The 22,197-nt window shown below is 39.1% G+C and overlaps 1 protein-coding gene across 4 annotated transcripts in view; it reads left to right on the top strand.

The window, feature by feature from the left end:
• Positions 1 to 22,197, top strand: part of IFT88 (intraflagellar transport 88) — a 68,127-nt gene that overhangs the window by 4,040 nt on the left and 41,890 nt on the right. For 3 of the 4 annotated variants that reach the window (XM_068144269.1, XM_068144241.1, XM_068144259.1), the window contains exons 4-15: positions 850 to 906; positions 3,276 to 3,329; positions 5,520 to 5,583; positions 5,660 to 5,729; positions 6,709 to 6,799; positions 8,394 to 8,498; positions 9,658 to 9,760; positions 11,439 to 11,553; positions 11,654 to 11,885; positions 13,744 to 13,814; positions 14,282 to 14,368; positions 18,433 to 18,532. In XM_068144269.1, the coding sequence (XP_068000370.1) occupies positions 850 to 906; positions 3,276 to 3,329; positions 5,520 to 5,583; positions 5,660 to 5,729; positions 6,709 to 6,799; positions 8,394 to 8,498; positions 9,658 to 9,760; positions 11,439 to 11,553; positions 11,654 to 11,885; positions 13,744 to 13,814; positions 14,282 to 14,368; positions 18,433 to 18,532 (1,149 nt within the window). The remainder of the gene's footprint in view (positions 1 to 849; positions 907 to 3,275; positions 3,330 to 5,519; positions 5,584 to 5,659; positions 5,730 to 6,708; positions 6,800 to 8,393; positions 8,499 to 9,657; positions 9,761 to 11,438; positions 11,554 to 11,653; positions 11,886 to 13,743; positions 13,815 to 14,281; positions 14,369 to 18,432; positions 18,533 to 22,197) is intronic. The other variant, XM_068144250.1, reaches the window with a different exon arrangement.

Genomic DNA, 22,197 nt, shown 5'->3' with positions numbered 1-22,197 from the left:
CTGATTGGCACTGGTACAAACTTACCTTGGGAATCCCTTGTCTTTTTTTTTTCCCCTACTGAAAACATGAAGGTCTAACTCAAGTTATTTATATGAAAAACTAAATAAAAAAAGGAGGAGAGCAAAAGTTGCCTTAGAGTTTGTAGTTAAGCCAGAGCAAACAGGGAACTTCAACTGAAAATGTGTATTCTTGGTTACGAAAATGAAGTAAAGCTGTGGTAAAGAGCAACATTACTTATTTTGGTTGGTCTTTGTTTAATATTCTGCATGTCAAATGACTTGTTGACATACAAGGTTGAGATAAGTAAGAGTGGGATTTAGAAAAACATGTGTTACTGTTCTTTTTTTTCTGTATTCCTGTGATTGACATTAATTTTCTTACCTTTGTTTAGCTGTGACTTAATCTTTTTCAAAACTGTGGAGAAAGTTTTCACCTGCACTTTAGAAGTACATATTATATGTGAAAGGAAGAGCTGAAACTATCTGATTAATGCTACTTCTTTGCCAGGATAATCTGGTTCTGCAATGAAAATCTTTTCTATAGCAATTGAGGCATTATTTCCATGAATTCCCCATAAGTACTATATGGGAAGACTGATAATAAGCCATGTGTGGTTGTTAATTGGTGGGTGTGTGTTTTATTTTCTGTGTGTTGTTGTTTTGTTTTGGTTTGTTTTGTTTTGTTTGTGGGGTTTGGTGTTTGGGTTGGTTTTTTTTTTGGGGTGGGATTTGGTTTTGGGGTTTCAGTTTTTGGTGTTTGTTTTGGTGGTTGGTTGTGGTTTGGGTTTTTTTTTCCCTGTGTGTTTTATTTTGTGTGTTGGTGGTGGTCTGTTGTTTTTGTCCACTCAGGTGACAGCCAAAATTCCTGGTACATCAGCTTCAGGACCTTTAGCTACTGGATTTGGGGTACTTTTTTGTTCTGTTGTGTTCTTAATGAAAGTAAGGGATTTAGCAGAAGTAAATTTACCATTCAACCCCTTGCACAAAGTGGTCTTTCAAAATATTTTTCTTCCAGTGAGCTACATGTATTCATTCATTTTAATTTTACTACTCTGCTCTTGGTCAAGGCATGGATACTGATTTTTGTTTTTCTCACAAACCATTTGCAAGTCAACTGACATACTGCATAAAGTAGTAGAATACAGGGTGTTAACCTGATTTTTTTATGTGCAGGAGAACTGGATAGGTTGTTATTTGGGCTTGGGAAAGTTTTCTGAAAGTTAAAGTGAAAATAAGTCTTACAAAATACAGGCTTCCAAACCACATCTAGTTTAATCAGAAAAAGTTGGTTGTATTCTTTGGTATACTTAACCCATTATAACTCTCAAATAACGCTTTAACCTGGTTTTCTGTGGAAACAGAAGTTGTGCACTAGTGGTATGTCCACTGTCCCATATTCCCAATAAATATTCAACCTGTTGGACTGTCTCAGTCAAATTTGAAAAGACAGTGCTCTTAGATACAAAATTCCTCTAATTTTTATAACATAAAAAGAAAGGAGATCACACTGCTCTTACACAGTAGAGAGAAGGAGACTCAGGGGTGACCTTGTTGCTCTCTACAACCTTATTGCTCTCTACAACTACCTGAAGGGAGGTTGTAGACAGGCAGAGGTTGGTCTCTTCTCCCAGGCAGCCAGTACCAGAACAAGAGGACACAGTCTCAGGATGCGCCAGGGGAGGTTTAGGCTGGATGATAGGAAGAAGTTCTATACAGAGAGAGTGATTGCCCATTGGAATGGGCTGCCCGGGGAGGTGGTGGAGTCACCATCGCTGGAGGTGTTCAGGAGGAGACTTGATGGGGTGCTTGGTGCCATGGTTTAGTTGATTAGGTGGGTTGGATTGCTTGCTGGGTTGGACACGATGATCTTGAAGGTCTCTTCCAACCTAGTTGTTTGTTTTTTATTATTATTATTATTATTATTATTATTATTATTATTATTATTATTATTATTATATAATAAACCAGGTTAGGATTGCTGCAACTGTGACTCTTTTCTCCTTTTCTTATCATTACAATAAAAATTTATCTAAAACTTGGTCAGATGGAAGGCAGAGAACCTAGATTATTGTGTTGTAAATGATCAGATGAAAGATGTCAGTGGGTCATTGAAACACTGTCTGTGCACTTCAGGAGGAGACTTGATGGGGTGCTTGGTGCCATGGTTTAGTTGTTTAGGTGGGTTGGATTGGTTGATGGGTTGGATGCGATGATCTCAAAGGTCTCTTCCAACCTGGTCCGGTCTGGTCTGGTCTGGTCTATTCTATTCTATTCTATCCAATTCTATTCTATTCTATTCTATTCTGTTGGGTAGGTAACAATTTCAAGAAGACCTAAATTTGATTATAAGTCATTGAAGTCCAGCCTTTACTTTGAACTTTCTGTTATCTGCTTTGGATATATTCCCTTTGAGACTGCTCTTTTTCTCAACAGTTGTGTTAGTATGGCACTGTGACAGGAAAAGCTGTCTTGTTAAAGGAGTGCACAAAAAGGCACTTCATACGGATAATAAAGACTGAAGTGTTTATCTGCACTAGCACAGCTAGAAGTCTTTGAAGCATTGCTCAGTCCACAGTACTACATCCTTTACATTGCAAATTCATCCTTGTTAATATAGATTCAGCCTCAATGGAAAACAAAACACCCCGACCCAACAAGCACAGAACAAAACAAATCAAAACAAACAAAACAAAAGAACCAAGCAAACACCCAATCCAAAAAAATGTGGGGGGGAGGATAGTGGTTAAAATAGTGAAACATAAGGTTCTGAGTGAGAATTACAGGAAGGACAGTATAAAGCATGTCAGCTAATAGAAAATATATTCATTGTCAGTTTTAAAGTATATTTGTATATATTGTAAAGTATATCTTCATGAAAGTAGAACTTGAAATGTACTCATCTTAATCTCTTCTCTTACTGAAGTATTTTGTGTAAATTACTTGTTCAATTTAAAGGTAGTAATTTCAATAATTGAATAATGGGAAGTATTGTTGCCTCATAAGTTTCTATATATTGTTATTTCAAAAGGGCTGTCAGAAATATTCAAAGACATAAAAAAACCAGCATTGTGAATTTGTGTTAGCTAAAGCGTTCAACATCTTTATGTCTGCCAGGTACTGACAGTATATTGCATATGAATAATATAAGTGGGAATTCTGGTGTGAACTTACCTGAGTTAGATCAACTCTTAAAACCCAGTGCTGGAAAGACTGTATAGATTTGTAATGATTTGTTGGTGCTCTTTTCAAACTATTTGCTTTTTTTTTTATTGTAGTCAAAGGCAACTTTAAATTCATCTATGGGAAGACCAATGACAGGAGCTATACAGGTAAAAGTTTCAATGTTTACATTTTATATTGTTTTGGAACAATGAAGCTTTCTGGTAAGTGCAAACAGTTCATTGAAATAATATAAATGATTGCACTGTTTTTATTTGTCCTTTTATTTGAAAAGGCTGTGATGAGTGTTTTATCTGAGCACAGGGTTGAAAGCAGTAACAGGGTAGTCTGTTTTGATAGTTACTGTCATGCAATGAATATTCTTTTTTGTTGAAATAGGAAAGAAAGGCATAGTTTCATAGTTTCATTCAGGGTTGGAAGGGACCACAAGGATCAGCTAGTTCCAACCCCCCTGCCATGGGCAGGGACACCCCACAGTAGATCAGGCTGGACAGAGCCTCATCCAGCCTGGTCTTAAACACCTCCAGGGACGGGGCCTCGACCACCTCCCTGGACAACCCATTCCAGGGTTTCACCACTCTCATGGTGAAGAACCTCCTCCTCACATCTAGCCTGAATCTCCCCACCTCCAGCTTCATTCCATTCCCCCTAGTCCTATCACTACCTGAGATCCTGAGGAGTCCTTCCCCAGCCTTCCTGTAGGCCCCCTTCAGATACTGGAAGGCCACAATTAGGTCACCTCGGAGCCTTCTCTTCTGCAGACTGAACAGCATCCTGGTTTTCATGTTTTTCTCATGTATTTATACTCTGCTGCAATTTACCAATAAGTTTCCCACTACCTCCCATAAGTGTATTGTCTTCATGTTAGATATATCTATAGCTACTCTATTCTTTTTTTGCCGGCCCAAGTGGGAAACAGGAATTATTAGGGACTACCAAGCATAGGGCCTACTGGAAGGGTCAGAGGGAAATCACATCGCCAACAGTTCAGGGGCCTCTCCAGCCAGTACCCAGTCCCACAATGCCTGAGCAAATCAAGTAGGATCCACACAGAAATGGTGACCAAATAGTTCAACCAAATGGTTCAACTAAAAGTCCAGAATATAAGGCAGTATCATAGTGATGAGGCAGGTACAAGGTCATATCAAAAAGTCAGTGCACAGGCCAGGTAGCATCAGTGGTCACTGGCTGGGTCCATAGTGACAAAGCAAGGCTAACATCAGTCCAGAAGGTCAGTCCACAGGTTAAAATACGGCTCAAATAACTCTGTGGCCAGACATAGCTGTAACTGATGCAGAAAACAGTGTTCTTCCTGTAAAGCTCAGGTGGGGGTGGAGCTTAAATAAAACTCCTGTTGGGGTGTGTGGCTGGAAGCCTCAGATGAGTCTGGTCAGGGCCACTAAGGTTTACTGAAGCACTCAGTGTCCTGACAGAAAAGTTTAATAAACTGGCATGGGGTGGGATCAGACATTCTTGTGTTGAGAGGCATTGTCTAGTGATAAGTTACAAATACCAAGCAAAGGTAGTTTGCTTGTGCCTCTCTTGGTTTAGATAGAGTAAAACATTCTGATGTATGATTTTCTTTATTGTCAATAAAAATATAGAAAGCAAATGACTGTGACATTAAGCTAGACTACATTACTGATCTCAAGACCAACAATTCTTAAGGGTTTTCTAAAAATAGCAGATGTTTGAAATTCTGTATTCTGAATACATACAGAATTTTCACAAACTGCTAAGTTTTCCTTTGTGTCAGTTACAGTTTCCCAATAGTATTTGCTCCTCTACTTTGTACACTTATCATAGAATACTAGATTGTCGAGAACCTCAAGGATCATCTGATCCAAGTTTTCCTGGCCAAAGCACAGGCTAAACAAGAGGGATGAGCAGCCTGTCCAGGCAAATCTTAAAAGCATCCAGTGTTGGGGAATCCACCACTTGCCCAGGAAGATTATTCCAGTGGCTGATTGTTCTCATCATGAAAGTTTTTCCTTCTGTGTCCAGCTGGAAGCTCACCAGCAGTGACTTGCACCCATTGCCCCTCATCTTTTGTATGTGACTCCTCATTGAAAGGGATTCTCCATCTACTTTATAACCATCCTTTAAATACTGGAACATGATGATAAGGTCTCCCCTAAGCCCTCTTCTCTCAAGGCTGAGCAAATCCACATTATATGATGCACAGTATTTGTGAAGTAAAAACACTTTCAAAAATGCTCAGTTTAAGGAGGTGATAACTGCTTTTTGTATGTAAAGGTTTTGTAATACGTAACTGATGTCCGTAGTGTCCCCAGTCTAATTAGGAAGATTATTTTAATATGTCTTCCTTCTTATTTAAGGATGGGGTTGCTCGACCAATGACAGCAGTGCATGCTGCAGGTTACACGAAGGCAGCTATAAGAGGTACGGTTTGTAGAAATCACCATCTGCAAGAGGGAGATGTCATTTTACAATTTTCAGTACTCCCTTAATTTTGCAGGTTCTTCATTTGATCCTCTTGGCCAAGCAAGAGGTCCTGCTCCGCCTCTGGAAGTGAAAAACGCAGACAGGTTTGTTCAGTTTTGCAGTAAATTACTTCAAAGCATTAAGAGCAACAAAAAGCCCATCATGAGTAGAGCTGAAAAACATCCAGGCAATTGTGAAACCTTTAGGGTTACAAAATTCTTGCCTACATGGGTAACACCACAGACATTTCTGCATGTGATTAGCTGTTGCACTGACTGTCAAGAATGTTTAATTTCAATGACTTCTGGTTCTGACTGTAGCTCAGAAAATTTGATGTAGTTCTTGACACACAGATACTGTGGTGATTACATAGACTTATGGAAGATTATGGAAGAGTGTATTACAGACAAGGAACACCATGATTCATGCAGCTCCTTGGGAAGAATTTGGGGGAATTTTGTCTGCTGTTTTCCCCTGTACACTCTGGCCTTTGCACTTGAGGTAAAACTGAGGCTATGAAAGCTTTGCAGACTGGTAGAAGTGTTGGAGAGTTCACTGAGAAAAAAGTCACTGAGCTTTTCAATACAAAACATAACTATATAGGAGTAAGGAATCCTACTGATTTAACTGAGGAAAAAGATCTAGATGAGTATCAGCTCTTTATTAAAACCTGCGTTTGCAAGCTATATTTTAAACTTTCTACACAAGTCAATGTTTGAATAATTGCTCTTAATACAATATTCCATTCAATTTGGTGTTTGATTTGAAAGTTGTAACAGCCCACCTGGGTTTTTTTCTGTCATTACTTCTGCTTAACAGATTGGGTTCATGAAATTTGCATGCCTGTCTTGTTCTCATAAGAGGACCTGTGTTTTCATAGTTCTCTGTTCTCAAAAGTCTCAATGTGACATCTTTGGAGGATTTTCTCTGGGCATAGTTTCACATTGTTTTTTGTCTTGGAAAAACCAGTTAGCTGTGACATGTGATACATCCCTGTGTTTTATTGCAACTATCCAGTATCAAAGCTTAGTGTTTGCAATTACACTGCTAGTGTTAATGGCTTTATTGCTGGTTTTATTTTAGTTCAGAAGAGAAGATTCGGCAGTTGGAAAAAAAAGTGAATGAACTGGTTGAAGAAAGCTGCATTGCCAACAGCTGTGGAGACTTGAAATTGGTAATTTTCCTGGATTTCACTTCACTTTTGCTATTATTTCAAATTATTAAAACAATCTTAATTCTAATTTTGTTATGTCTCTTCTAATCCAGTGATATCTTGTAATTAAGGAAAAAAAGAAAGAACAAAAAGATGTGTGTATTTGTTAAGACTTCAGTGTTACAAAAACTGCTCCCTCTATTGACCTCTTCAAATGGGTCTGATTAATTAGTCATACTGGCACAAATTTGGCAAGTCTAACCTATGGACTTTGTGGGAATGGGGGACCCTTCTTCAATACCAGGCTTCTAATTGTCATCTTTGTAGCATTTGATCCTCAGGTGTGTGAGGATCTTGTCTGAGTGCCATTCTATTTCCTTGGTGTTGCTTGGGCTTTTTGGATAATGTAACTTTCATCCAGGTCTGCTGCTCTGCACCAGGGTCAATCTCAGTTAAGCAACCTCCACAGTGCCCTTCCCTGTCAGGTGCTGCTTGGTACTATAGTATATGGTAGATATTATATTGGGTTTGTTGCACCATTAGGAGTCAGTAACAAGAAGAACTCTTTAATTCTCTTTCAGTCTATTCAGACAAGGAGACCTTCCAAGCTAAGCAAACCCTGAAGTGTCAACACCATAACACAGTGGCAATAGAACTCATCAACCTTGGATCCCAGTGCACCAAAATAGCCTCTAATTCTTCTGTCTTTGGACAAGGCTTACATTCTATTCCATATGATTTCATCTGGCCAGCTCCAGCTCCTAAATGACTGGAGGCAAAGCAGGCCCAGCTTTTTGAATTAATGAGATGCATTGGGCTCTTTAGGATGTAGAGTTCCTTTGTGCTCATCCATTGCTCTCTCAAGTTAATGGCACCTGATCCATAAGAGAAAAAAATAACTAGAGCTCTGAGATATGATGTTTCTTGCTCAGTCATCTGAGCTACAAAGTTTTGTAGTCTAGGATTGTATCCTGAAAAGGAGTACCAAAATGGGTAAAACATCTTTCTTGATCTGCTTAATGCTTCCCAATACATACCCTAGGATAGATGGCCTTTGGTTGGATCAAATTCACATGTTTTGGAGACAAAGAGTGCATGTGAAATACCACTTGTGGGTAGATTAAAAAAAAAAGGGGGGAGCAAATTTACCAGCATACAGAATTAGTCAAGGTGTATGTACAGCATACATTTGCATAATGTGTGTCTTTACTTCCTGCCTTTACTTTCTTTCCAACATCTTCCTGTGCTGTTAAACATGGCAAGCCTAAATATACTCCCTCTTTAAAAAAAACCCACAACCAAACAAACAACAACAACAAAGAGTGCACTTTCTATAATTAATACAAATAGAATAGTCTTCTAGAGTCACCATAATCTAATCATTATGGCATATATATTTGTGTGTGTGGCTACTCTAAAATTATAGAGCTAAGCAGACTTAGACAGATGTATATCTGCTTATTGCTGATTAATGTCTTTCAGTGGGTTATATGCTCTTTCTCAGGCACTGGACACAGAAAATGGACATGAGTATATTTTTTCTCATACTTCTGTTGAATGCATTTTTGTCATCATAAGACTTAAGGCACTGCTAAATTGTAGTGTTTTATTTAAGGCTCTGGAGAAGGCAAAAGAGGCTGGAAGAAAGGAAAGATTATTGGTGAGACAACGTGAACAAATTGCAACTCCAGAAAACATCAACTTAGACCTCACTTACTCAGTAAGTGCTTTCAGTGAGTGAAAGGTGCTGTTAAAAAACTGCTGAAGAGACATTTCAGTGTTTGCTGAGTGTGTCGTAATGCTCCTAGCAGTGTACTAAATCAGGTATGGTCTACATTTAAGGGTGGAAGGAAGTTTATGAAGATAAAGTGAATAACTTCTTCAAGTCAAATTTAGCACTGGATTGCAAAGATCCATTTATGTCGTCGGATCTGCTTGCTCACAATTTCAAATACCAGAGAAACCACAGTCATATTAAGTGAGGAAGAATGCCCATGATGACTTCTTCCAGTTATCTGCTCAGATGCTAAACATGCATCTCAAAATATAACAGATGTAAACCCTGTCCTTCAGAAATAGACCAGAAAATGTACCATGCCAAGAGAAGAAAATGGGAGAGATCACACAGCCTTTTAACTTCAGCCACAAAGTGACAGAGAATGCATTACACAAAATAGAATATAGCAGTATTTCTACATCCTGAATCTTAAAGTGGGCATGCAGATTTATGTTCTAGTGTACAAATTTATAGTAAATTTATTTTAATTTATTTTCTTTTAAAAGGAATGCAATGTACATAAAAATGCTTTAGGGTATTTAAAGTTGTGCTCCAGGTTGTGCTGGAGAGAAGATTAGTAGCAATGAATACATTGAATTAGGCAGAACTAGTGATTTATTTTGTGATGAAAGTCAGAATAAAGCTGGGGGAGAAATGTAGAGGTACTTCACCTGAAACCAACAGAACTTAATGTTGTTTTGAAACAGGAGTTTGAAAAATGGCTCTCTTCATAAACTGAGTGACCATGGGTAGAAGGACCATTTTTTACATGAGTCATAAATTACAGTTTCTGAGAATTATCATGTATGAGTGTTTTTTTAACAGCCTTGCATTATAACCTTGTGTTTACTTAGGGCTAAGGTCCACTTAGTGTCATTTTTAATGGTAGTTATTTAAGTACAAAACCAGAGGAATCACCTAGAATAAACAGATTAGAAACTTCTTTTCTCTGTTACCATCCAAAACCAGAGGAATATTAATGATGGGAGGCTTAAAACTGGTAAAAATAATACTTCCAAGGTAAAATTAATTTGAATTAGCTTACTGCTGTTGAAAGAACAATGTATTTTCTTGTACCTGTAATTCCATTTATTTTCTATAGGTTCTTTTCAATCTGGCCAGTCAGTATGCTGCTAATGAAATGTATGCTGAGGCATTGAATACTTACCAAGTTATAGTAAAGAATAAGATGTTCATCAATGGAGGTAGGTTACATTCCAAATTGAATTACAATTGGTAGTCAGGCATTCAGATTGAGGACTTCATCTGCGTGGTATTAAGAGGGACATAGAAACACTTCAGCGTGTCCGGAGAAGGGTAACAAGGCTGGTGAGAGGCCTTGAGCACAAGCCCTATGAGGAGAGGCTGAGGGAGCTGGGATTGTTTGGCCTGGAGAAGAGGAGGCTTAGGGGTGACCTCATTGCCGTCTACAACTATCTGAGGGGTGGTTGTGGCCGGGAAGGGGTTGGTCTCCCAGGCAACCAGCACCAGAGCAAGGGGACATAGTCTCAAGCTGCACCAGGGGAGGTTTAGACTCGAGGTGAGGAGGAAGTTCTTCACCGAGTGAGTCATTTGTCATTGGAATGTGCTGCCCAGGGAGGTGGTGGAGTCACCGTCCCTGGAGGTGTTCAAGAGGAGATTGGACGTGGCACTTGGTGCCATGATCTAGTCATGGGGTCTGTGTTGATAGGTTGGACTCTATGATCCTCAAGGTCCTTTCCAACCTAAGTTATACTGTGATACTGTATTGACTCTCAGAGGTCTCAGCCCTCCTGTCTGCCATAGTGGAAGACAGATTTGCATAATCTCTGAATGTGTAATTTAATATGGCTTGATTCTCCAACTGATGAAGTCTTTATTTGCATAGGCTAAGCTAAACATGCAGACAAATTTTCTCATGTGGCACAAACTATATTGTCTGCTCTAATGCTATTTTTTGTTGTTGTTTTTTTTTCTCATTTGACTCATCTTTCCTCTTCTGGAAGCTTCTTTTTAGCATTTTGCACATCTTTGAGACTCCTGCAATGTACTTTTCTAAAAAAAAAATGCTTACTTACAGCTGTCTTCCTGCAGTGCACTGTAAATAATCTCTACCTCATCCTTCAATACACAATAAAAATCAGATTACTCTCTACAACTACCTGAAGGGAGGTTGTAGACAGGCGGATGATGGTCTCTTCTCCCAGGAAGACAGTACCAGAACAAGAGGACACAGTCTCAGGCTGTGCCAGGGGAGGTTTAGGTTGGATGTTAGGAAGATGTTCTATACAGAGAGAGTGATACTGCCCTTTGGAATGGGCTGCCTGGGGAGGTGGTGGAGTCACCATCATTGGAGGTGTTCAGGAGAAGGCTTGATGGGGTGCTTGGTGCCATGGTTTAGTTGTTTAGGTGGGTTGGATTGGTTGATGGGTTGGACACGATGATCTTGAAGGTCTCTTCCAACCTGGTTTATTCTATATATTTTGCATGTACTTGGTTCTATATGTGGTAGTTGTTTTCTAGGTTTCATTACTACTTCATGTCCCCCTGGGTGAAAATTCACAGCAGATTGTTCTGTGCAGTGCAAATTTTCACAGAAAGGCATTGGAAAGGGCTGCCCAGGAAGATTGTTGAGTCACCAACCCTGGAGGTGCTTAAAGGTCATTTGGATGTGGTGCTTGGGGATATGGTTTAGGGGTGAACTTTGTAGAGTAGGGTTATCCATTGGACTTGGTGATCCTGAGGGTCTTTTCCAACCTGACCGTTTCTGTGATTCTTTAAAGGGATACTAGTACCATATAGCAAAGACAAATTCATTAAGTTATTACACTATCACTTTGAAACAATTGAAAAATACTGTGTCTATACTTTGGAAGACTGTAACATTCTGTCTTTTTTTGATAGGCAGACTGAAGGTGAATATGGGAAATATCTATTTAAAACAACGCAACTATTCCAAAGCTATCAAATTCTACCGCATGGCTCTGGACCAGATCCCTAGTGTCCACAAAGAGATGAGGTAAGTTTCTACTAACAGGAGTTGTTCTGAAATATTAAGTTTTGGATATAGTGTGATTTGATAATTAAAAATCTAACCTAATGCTGATTTCTTTACTTAGGATTAAAATAATGCAAAATATCGGCGTGGCGTTCATTAAAACTGGCCAATACGTTGATGCCAGTTCTTCATTTGAACACATAATGAGCATGTCCCCAAACCTGAAGGCAGGCTTCAACTTGATCCTATGTTATTTTGCTATGGGAAACAGCGAGCAAATGAAAAAGGCCTTCCAAAATCTGATTGCAGTTCCCTTAGAAGTGGATTACGATGATAAATACATTTCCCCAAATGTAAGTTGAAAAAAACCAAAACACTGACCTCTGTTTAAACAAAATAAACTGTGTCTATATATTGTGAATGAGGAGAAAGGGGGGGAAAATATTGAATGCTTGGATTGTACAGAATGTGTAAACTGATGTGTATTTATGTATAAAATAACTTGATCAGAAATTTCATAACAATAAGGATCATTAAATACTTGAATTAATTGAAGACTTAGGCAGAGAAGTTAGGCTATAGAAGCTCTTTCTAAGTATAGACAAGGGTGGTGGTTTGGCCCTGGCCTAGAGGCCAGATGCCTACCAAAGCCGCTCTATCACTCCCCCTCTTAAGTGGACAGGGGAAGAGGGTTAAAAAAATATAACAGAAGCCAGGAATAGGATAGGAGCAATTTTAATAACACTAATAAGCAAACAGCAATAGACTGCACAGAAGCAAAAAGCAGAGAGAGAAATGTTAGTCTCTACTTCCCATCAGCAGGACGATGGTTGGTCTTGGGAAGCAGGGCTCTCTAAGCTTGGTGGTTACTTGGGAGGATAGGTGCCATGGATGAATCCCCCCACTTCCTTCTTTCACTTCCTTCTTATACCTGAGCTGACATCATATGGTATGGAATACCTCTATGGCCAGTCTGAATCAGCTGGCTCAGCCATGTCCCCTCCCAAGATCTTGCCCACCCCTCAATGTCCTCTTGGGGCAGGGAAATGTTGAAAGGGGACAGCCTGGATACTTACTCAACAGTAGCCAAAACACTGCTGTGTTATCAGCTACTGCTGCAAAACACAGCAGTAGAAAGATGCTATGAGGAGAATTAACTGCAGCTCAGTCCAACCCAATACAACAAGCTATAGTTTTAACAGACATTCCAAGTTCTGTATTTTGTTATCAAGAGGTCAGAGAAAAGATCAGAAAGTTTCCTTCTGGTCCTTGTTTTGTGTAAATGTATGATCTCTCCCCAGTAAATCAGGAAGAGGTAGCTACCCAGAATACCTGCATTAGTTCTTTTAGATCTAACAGAAATGCATGACGGAAATTACAAGATGATACATGTGATTTATTTTACCAAGAAGTTGTTGCACAAGTCAGCTGCTGAATGTCACTGCAGTTCAGCAAATGCTTAAGCATCCTCTTATTTTTAAGTATGTGAATATTCTCCCTGTGATTTGGAACACAAGCCCTATGAGGAAAGACTGAGGGAGCTGGGATTGCTTAGCCTGGAGAAGGGGAGACTCAGGGGTGACCTTATCACTCTCTACAACTACTTGAAGGGAGGTTATAGACAGGCGGATGATGGTCTCTTCTCCCAGGCAGCCAGTACCAGAACAAGAGGACACAGTCTCAGGCTGCGCCAGGGGAGGTTTAGGTTGAATGTTAGGAAGAAGTTCTATACAGAAAGAGTGATTGCCCATTGGAATGGGCTGCCCAAGGAGGTGGTGGAGTCGCCATCACTGGAGGTGTTCAGGAGGAGACTTGATGGGGTGCTTGGTGCCATGGGTTAGTTGTTTAGGTGGGTTGGATTGGTTGATGGGTTGGACGCAATGATCTTGAAGGTCTCTTCCAACCTGGTTTGGTTTATTCTAAATAAATGGTTTATTTTCAGCCTTGCTACTCTGACATACATGATATTAGGGTTATTAACAGGTGTTGTTAATGTGAGCTATGACCACATACACGTGCAGAAAAACAGGATTAGATTTTGTGGTTAGAAAATTAATTTAAACTGAAGCTAACTTTTTGAATTGTGAAAAGTAACTGACATTATATAAACTGTGTAATTTGCATCAATTTATCTTTACAGTCATACTGTATATAAAATAATTACAGTGAATGCATGCTGGTGTAATTTGCATTTGTTTTGCTTCCCTCCAGGATGATCCACGTACGAATCTGCTGATCGAAGCCATTAAAAATGACAGCTTAACCCAAATAGAACGTGAGAGGTAGTGGTGGATTCTGTTCTTTCTTGACTGGGGTGCCATAAATTTTACCTTCTGAAAGTATCAATCTTCTTGCATGTCCACAGCTCTTCTTGTGGAAGCGTCCTCGTAATTCTTAGGCAAGCTCATGGTTGGAAGAACTGGTCAGCTCACTCAGTTCAGTGTACTGCATTACAGTGGAATTTCTATCCCAGGTGTTACAGGTTTCAGTCCTTACAATTTTGCAGTGTTGGATTTCTTAAAAATATAACTACATGTTGTGGTGAAAGGAAAACAGAGAAGATGGGAGTGCTTTATCAAAATACAGGGCAGGGGCAGTAGCAGAGGACTGGTTGGATTGAATTTAGAAGATTGTCCTAAGTGTAGAAAGAACCAAGAACAAGGTTTGGTTCTTCTTTCTATACATGCCTTTTGAAATGGTGATGCGTTTTCACATTGGGGTTTTGTGTTGGTTTTGTTTGTTTCTTTAGGAAGGCCATGGCAGAGGAATACATCATGACAGCTGCCAAACTTATTGCGCCAGTGATTGAGACATCTTTTGCAGTGGGCTATGACTGGTAAGGGTCAAGTGGGTCTTCTTTTTCTCTAAGCTGTACAACAATTCCTCGTGCTGGTTATGAAACCAGGTTCATAAAAATAAGCAGCCTGGGAAACACAGTTTGATGCACGTCTCAGCCATAGCATCCAGGCCACCTTCAGTTTGCATCCATAATGCTGTGGAGAAGAACAAAATAAAACATTACAGTCTATTTTTGTGTTAGATTTTTTTTTAATCTGTGAAGCTCACCTGTTAATTATACCTTTGAAAGTGTTCTGTATTAGGACACAAAGAGGTTTTTTAATTGCAATTGGATTTGAAAATTCAGTTTGAAATTTTGAGTACTTTAAAAATGCTATAGACAAATGCTATGTAGAAGATAATGTTTGCTACTCTTTACTGTAAGTTTGAAGATTTGCAATGCTGAAGAAGTTGTCATTACTTCCAAGAGTCATGATATAAACCACTGGGATCTGATAGTATGATAAAAGGTTTATTTGCATTTAATTTATAAACTTAATGTTTATAAAGATAAACCTTATCTACTGTTTCTTAACCATTTTTACAACTGTACACAGTGATATGCTGCTGATACAGTTTGCCATTCTGATTTTTGTATTCACTTTATTTTTCAATTTCCAGTTTAGCTTTTTGTGGCATTTTCTACAGAATGCCCTTCTCTTTACAAGAGGCAGAAAGGGATCTGGGGGTACTGGTTGACAGTAGGCTGAACAAGAGCCAGCAGTGTGCCCAGGCAGCCAAGAGGGCCAATGGCATCCTGGCCTGCATCAAGAACAGTGTGGCCAGCAGGAGCAGGGAGGTCATTCGCCCCCTGTACACCACACTGGTTAGGCCACACCTTGAGTACTGTGTCCAGTTCTGGGCCCCTCAGTTTAGGAAAGATGTTGAGTTGCTAGAACGTGTCCAGAGAAGGGCAACGAGGCTGGTGAGAGGCCTTGAGCACAAGCCCTGTGAGGAGAGGCTGAGGGAGCTGGGGTTACTTAGCCTGGAGAAAAGGCTCAAGGGAGACCTTCTTACTCTCTACAACTACCTGAAGGGAAGTTGTAGCCAGGTGGGGGTTGGTCTCTTCTCCCAGGCAACCAGCACCAGAACAAGAGGACAGAGTCTCAGGCTGAGCCAGGGGAGGTTTACACTGGATGTTAGGAAGAAATTCTTCATAGAGTGATTGCCATTGGAATGTGCTGCCCAGGGAGGTGGTGGAGTCATCGTCACTGGAGGTGTTTAGGAGGAGACTGGATGGGGTGCTTGGTGCCATGGTTTAGTTGATTAGATGGTGTTGGATGATGGATTGGACACGATGATCTCAAAGGTCTCTTTCAACCTGGTCTATTCTATTCTATTCTATTCTATTCTATTCTATTCTATTCTATTCTATTCTATTCTATTCCATTCCGTTCCATTCCATTCCATTCCATTCCATTCCATTCTAAAATATAGACACAATTCCTATAAGGACAGTATAAAACTTTATTAGTATGACTTTTAATGATGTATTTTTAACTAGGTTTTAGTTGTTTATTAAAGGACTTACTTTGCTATTTTTATTGCTTTTAATAATGTTATTGGAAAATAACCTGTATGCAAGCAAATGTTGTGTATCTGCAGGCACAACATTGTTGACAGGTATGTGTTTGGGAGGTTAATGAGAGGTTAATGATGGGAGAAAGATCTTTCCTTTACTTAATTTGTTGGTTGTTTTTTTTTTCTTTTGGCTGCTTAGGATTATTTGCAAATTTTGCAAGTCCTATGGTTATAATTTCCTATTAAAGCAGTTTATCCAATAATTTCTCACACAGACATGTTCAGTCTGCTAGAGTCCACAAGGTGGTGTTTCGTGGTTTAGTAATCCCTATCATCCAGTCAGAACTTAAGCAGTCTTAGCAAAATCAGCTTGCTGCTTTATAACTTGTCAGCTTGAGACAGTTTTGCTCTGTATCTTGTTGTTTTGTTCAAGAACACTGGAAAAGGTGGTCAGTACTCAGTTTCTTTAATGCTAACCACAAAATACTTGTCACAAAGCAAAACACCATCATCTGTTCAGGCTAATGACACAACTTCTAGTGAGATATGTGGGATAATGTTTATCAGGACAGGTTTACTCTGCTCAACATTCTAGGCTGAGGAATTCAAGCTGACTGAAGAAGTTTAACCAGCAGTTTGGGTTTGATTTTCCGTATATTGAATGTGCTTTTGATTTTATTTACAGAAATAAAGTGGGAACAAATACTATTCAGATTTTATAACTTAATTAAAATGTGACATAATCTCAGCATTATTCTGTCATACTGCATAAGGACCAGTTGGACAGTTAGATCTCATTGAATTTTGTGGTTAAAAGATATATGCAGTAACAGTTGAAAGATGTTTTTTAACTTTCATTGTAGATGTCTGCAGAAATTGCTCTTTTTTTAAATGTAAGTTTTCCTCCAACATAGAAAGCATCTGTCTACTCTGTATGGAGACTGTCTATGTGCCAGCTCAATTGTAGCAGCAGTCAGTCTGTCAACAAAAGTTTAATTGAATGAATTAACCAACTTTTAGGAGAAAAGAGGGCATCCCTCCACTTAAAAACCAAAGAAAAAACCCAAACAAACAAACAAAAAACCCCACAAAACAAACAAGTGGAAGGGATCAAAGAGGAAAACCACAAAGCTGTTAATTTAGTCTGCTTAATTCCAGACAGTTTGAGAGAACAGTGTGCGTGTACAATAAATAAAGGGTTTGCTTCAACCCAGAGGCAATTTTAAAGTAAACCACCTCAAACCATAGTACCATAGTATCAGTCAGGGTTGGAAGGGACCACAAGGATCATCTAGTTCCAATCCCCCTGCCATGGGCAGGGACACCCCACACTAGATCAAGCTGGCCAGAGACTCATCCAGCCTGCTCTTAAACACCTCCAGGGATGGGGCCTCGACCACCTCCCTGGACAACCCATTCCAGGGCTTCACCACTCTCATGGTGAAGAACTTCCTCCTCACATCCAGCCTGAATCTCCCCACCTCCATCTTCATTCCATTCCCCCTAGTCCTATCACTACCTGAGATCCTGAGAAGTCCTTCCCCAGCCTTCCTGTAGGCCCCCTTCAGATACCGGAAGGCCACAATTAGGTCACCTGGGAGCTTTCTCTTCTCCAGACTGAGCATCCCTAACTCCTTCAGTCTGTCCTCATAGGAGAGGTGCTCCAGCCCTCTGATCATCCTCGTGGCCCTTCTCTGGACCTGTTCCAGCATGTCCATATCCAGTACTCCAGGTGGGGAAGATGGTGTCTGTGAATGAACATCTGAACCTTCTGTTGTGTTCTGTTCTGACCGTGTTCTACAGAAGACCCTAAGCCAAATTACTTTTAGGGAGGCATAACCAGAAAGAGGTTTATTGTTGTGAATTGACTCTTACTCTATAGATCTGGGACACAAATCTGCAGTCTCTGGCTTTGTGCACTAAGTTGGTTTATGTGCTTGGTGGCATATGCAACCAGAGATCAGTTTTGATAGAACATATGCAAAGGAAATGGTTTGGAAAATTATCTTGGTCAGTATCTTGCATCAAGTATCACTCAGTGATGGAAAATAATATGGTATTTAGAATACATACATAGAATAAACCAAGTTGGAAGAGACCTTCAAGATCATCGCGTCCAACCCATCAACCAATCCAACCCACCTAAACAACTAACCCATGGCACCAAGCAGCCCATCAAGTCTCCTGAACACCACCAATGATGGTGACTCCACCACCTCCTTGGGCAGCCCATTCCAATGGGCAGTAACTCTTTCTGTATAGAACTTCTTCCTAACATCCAGCCTAAACCTCCCCTGGTGCTGCCTGAGACTGTAAAAAAACCCATTTAAAAAATGAGAGGAGTGATAATATTATTGAAGTAGGTTGTGGGTGGGAATAAAATCTCTTTTCACATATTTTTAACCAAAGTACTCTTTGCCTCTGTAAAGAAATAATAGCTAAGAGCAACTCATTTTGAAAAGTCAGTTGGGTGCACAAATAAATAGCTCACAGTGACATTTGAACAGATGCATTTATTTTATGGTTTGTTTTCTGTTGCAGGTGTGTCGAGGCAGTAAAAGCTTCTCACTATGTAGAGTTAGCCAATGACCTGGAAATAAATAAAGCCATTACTTACTTGAGGCAACAGGATTTCAACCAGGTATAGTAACTTTTCACATCACTACCTTTTAATGCTGTGTAGGTAAAGATGCCTTTCTTAGCCACAACATGTGTTTCAGCAAGGGAAAGAATGATTTATGCAAACATAATAATTATATTAGTGCTGCTCAGTAAAGTAACTTTATAGAAACACTGGCAAGAGATGAGTTTTATGTAAATGAAATTTCTGACATAAGTTCCTATCACTTCACTGGCTGTCCAAGCTGTCATTACAGTTAATGGAGCTGTTGTCAGTACAGTCAATAGAGCCTAGAAAGCAGGTTGCTGATCAAAGTGGAGATGTTTTCACTACTCTGAGCTGAATCTTCCCTCCAGGATGACTACAGAACCAAAATATGCACTTCATATTTATCTTTTTTGTTTATGTTATGGTATTCTCATTGTTCCCTATGTACTACAGCATTCCCTAAAATATTGTAATCTGAACTTAAACTTTAGCAAACCCTCCTATCCTTCCATTGAAATATGAACTGGAATTAATTCAGCTTCTGCTCAGAAGCTTGGGCAGTTCTGCATCTCCTGTAAAAGACTGGCCTGTTCGAGGCACAAAGGGGTGGAATGAATCACCATTAATGAAAAGATATTACTTCAGCTAAACCACAGTGTATATTAGCAAAAGAGGAAAGTCATGGAAAAATAACAGTACATCCAAATAAATGTAGAGCTGGCAGAAGTTCAGAAGATAGGTCTGCCTTAGTGATTCTTTTCAGGTTTTATCATGCATATTATTACATGTTCCCTTTTCTTTGTTTCATTATATTTTAAAATACATATGTGAAGTCACTTTTGGCTCTGTGAAAATTATTTATTTAGAATTTATTTAGCATAAACCAAACCAGGTTGGAAGAGACTTTCAAGATCATCGCGTCCAACCCATCAACCAATCCAACCCACCCAAACAGCTAACCCATGGCACCAAGTACCCCATCAAGTCTTTTTTATGCTTTTATGTTTTTATGTAAGTAAGGAAGAAGTTCTATACCAGAGAGAGTGATTGCCCATTGGAATGGGCTACCTGGGGAGGTGGTGGAGTCACCATCATTGGAGGTGTTCAGGAGGAGACTTGATGGGGTGCTTGGTGCCATGGTTTAGTTGTTTAGGTGGGTTGGATTGGTTGATGGGTTGGACGCGACGATCTTGAAGGTCTCTTCCAACCTGGTCTGTTCTATTCTATTCTATTCTATTCTATTCTATTCTATTCTATTCTATTCTATTCTATTCTAAGATTGCTTTCTGCAACTGGCCATTCAGTCTCTAATTATGCAAATTTCTGCCAATTAATTTTATGGTGAGCTTCATGTTAAAAGTTACCACCAGTCTCTCATCAGTACAACGGGCTGTTAATTGTGCCTTTCCTTTTCTATGCATATAAATTACCAGTGTGGGTATATACCACAACTTAATACATTTAAATGTGCAGCTTTCTTATCTTGTTTTATTTTAGGACAAATATTTGGGACTTTTGTTGGTTTTAGTTTTGGGTTTTTTTTGGGGAGCGTTGGGGTTTCTTTTACGTAACCAAATTTGTATAGGTTGTGGAACAATGTATAATATTTTCATATAAGTTTATATCAGAATATTATAAAATTATAATTTGTATTACTATAAAATGTAATCATTTAATATAAGGTTTGTAATAAGGTTTTTGTCAAAACTGTCACATGATCTGTTCTTTGATGGTGAACAAAGTCTTGTTTCAAAATGTGGGCAGTTGGAAAACAGCTTCATCTGAACAAAAAGTTCAGATATCTCATAGGATTTGTTCAGTTCCCTTCCAACATGGACCATTCAGTACATTCAGTGGTAGGAGTGCTAATAATTAAGATGGAATATGGCAACCTCTGGCTTTGCAGAAGTGGCAAGAAGTAGGAGATTATATACATAGAATTACAGCTAAAGCTGAATGTTATCTTCTGAGGTCCTTCACCATCCCATAGCTTGGAGGGCTGCACACGAGACCACATTTAACATTATCCCATTTTTCTTGCTCATATTTAAGCTCTTGTGATTCCTTCTCTGTCCTGTCCAGTCCTCCTCTTCTTCCCTGTAGATACAGCAAGAGAGTTATCCTTTATTATACTGCATGTCTGACTGATAGCTCTCTGAGATCAGCAAGCAGTTTGAGAGTTTGGAAAGATTTGGGTAAATCTGGTAGCTTTATTGACAGCTTTCGAAGGGTGGGAGTGCTAGAGGTAGATAAACAGTCATTTGGGCTCAAGAATCTACCACTTTAATGGTAATTTTTTGTGATTTCCAGTGAGTACCTAGTATATATAATAAAACAAACAAACGAAACCCATTCACAGAGGTAAAATGATATAGAGAGATCATTGTACTCCAATGGATGGAGAGGCAAGAGTGTTGGAAGCTAGGAGTAAGTGGAAAAGATTCCCTTTTTATTTTGATTATGTGATGGAAGATCTTTAGCCTGTACTGGAACTAGTTAATAGTAGAGTGGGACTGCAAAACAGTGATTGAAGATCAAGGGCCTTTTTTTTTTCCCCTAATAAAAGTGGAGCTGCCACTTACTCATCCTGTCTGTCTGTTTTTCGTATACTTACTAACTCACCACCTGCTCAACACACCTTTGGCTGCAGAACAAGAATGGAAACCTTTTTAAAATACTCAGTTTCAAGGCTTTATTGTGTTTCAAAAGAATGAACTGAGATGGATTCTACTGTAACTCTAGTGAGCTTAACTATATGCTTGTCATCATGAGGATGTTATTTTCAAACAGTCCTAGCAACAATGAAAATAGCAGGATGAAAGTACCTAGATTGGATTTTATTAGTAAGGGGTTTTGTGTATTAGATATGTTGAATGTTCTCTTCATTTAAAAGAGAAAGTTTTGCAAATTAATATAAAACCAAAATTCTGCAGGTTGCTCATGCAGCTCCTTAACATCTCTGGCAGACTCTGCTTGAGTCAGACAAGCTGCTTTGAAGATTAACTTCTGTAAGCAAATAATTTGCATGTATTGGAAACATGTCACAAATAATGTTTTGGACACTCTGTGTTTTCATTGTTGAATCTAAGTACTTGTTATTGTTGGGATTAAAGTTAGAAGCTATTTAGAAATACAGAAATTGAGCTGATGATGCAGTAAGAGAATTTCTACTTTGAAAGGACAAAAGGATTGCTATGGATTTTGTTCCTAGGGCTGATAATTGCTGAAACAATTTACCAATAAGTGAATAGTGTTCAGAGTCTTAGGAGCTTTTCATTACACAAGAAAAAGAGACTAGTTCCACTCTAATCTTTATCATCCAGGGTGCCACTTAGCAGTAAAAGCAAAGGTAAGCGAATCAGCTACAATGGGAAATGGCTTTTCATAAAGTGATTTCAAACTATGTAGCTCTACTTTCATTAAAAATTATATAGCTCTACTTTCACTAAAAATGAATTCCAAAAAGAAACAAGTCTGTGTAAGAGCAGAATACCTCAGATACAGTAGTGTTATATCTGTAAATATTTGGGACAATTCCCTTCTCAGAGAAAGTCATCAATATGTATTAAAGTTTAATATTGACATAGTTGGACTCTTATGTTTCAGAGACCACTAAAATCTAGAGACTTTTGAAATACTCTTTGATTGAAATTGGTGTAGTAGTTTAGACAATTTCTGTTATTAGGAGACTATTATGG

Source organism: Melanerpes formicivorus, unplaced genomic scaffold, assembly GCF_026170545.1.
Source record: "Melanerpes formicivorus ecotype bairdi unplaced genomic scaffold, bMelFor1.0.p_v2 SCAF_1, whole genome shotgun sequence".
In the NCBI taxonomy this organism is placed as follows: Eukaryota; Metazoa; Chordata; class Aves; order Piciformes; family Picidae; genus Melanerpes; species Melanerpes formicivorus.
Note: the sequence above shows the minus strand (reverse complement) of the source record. Positions and strands in the feature narration are given on the sequence as shown.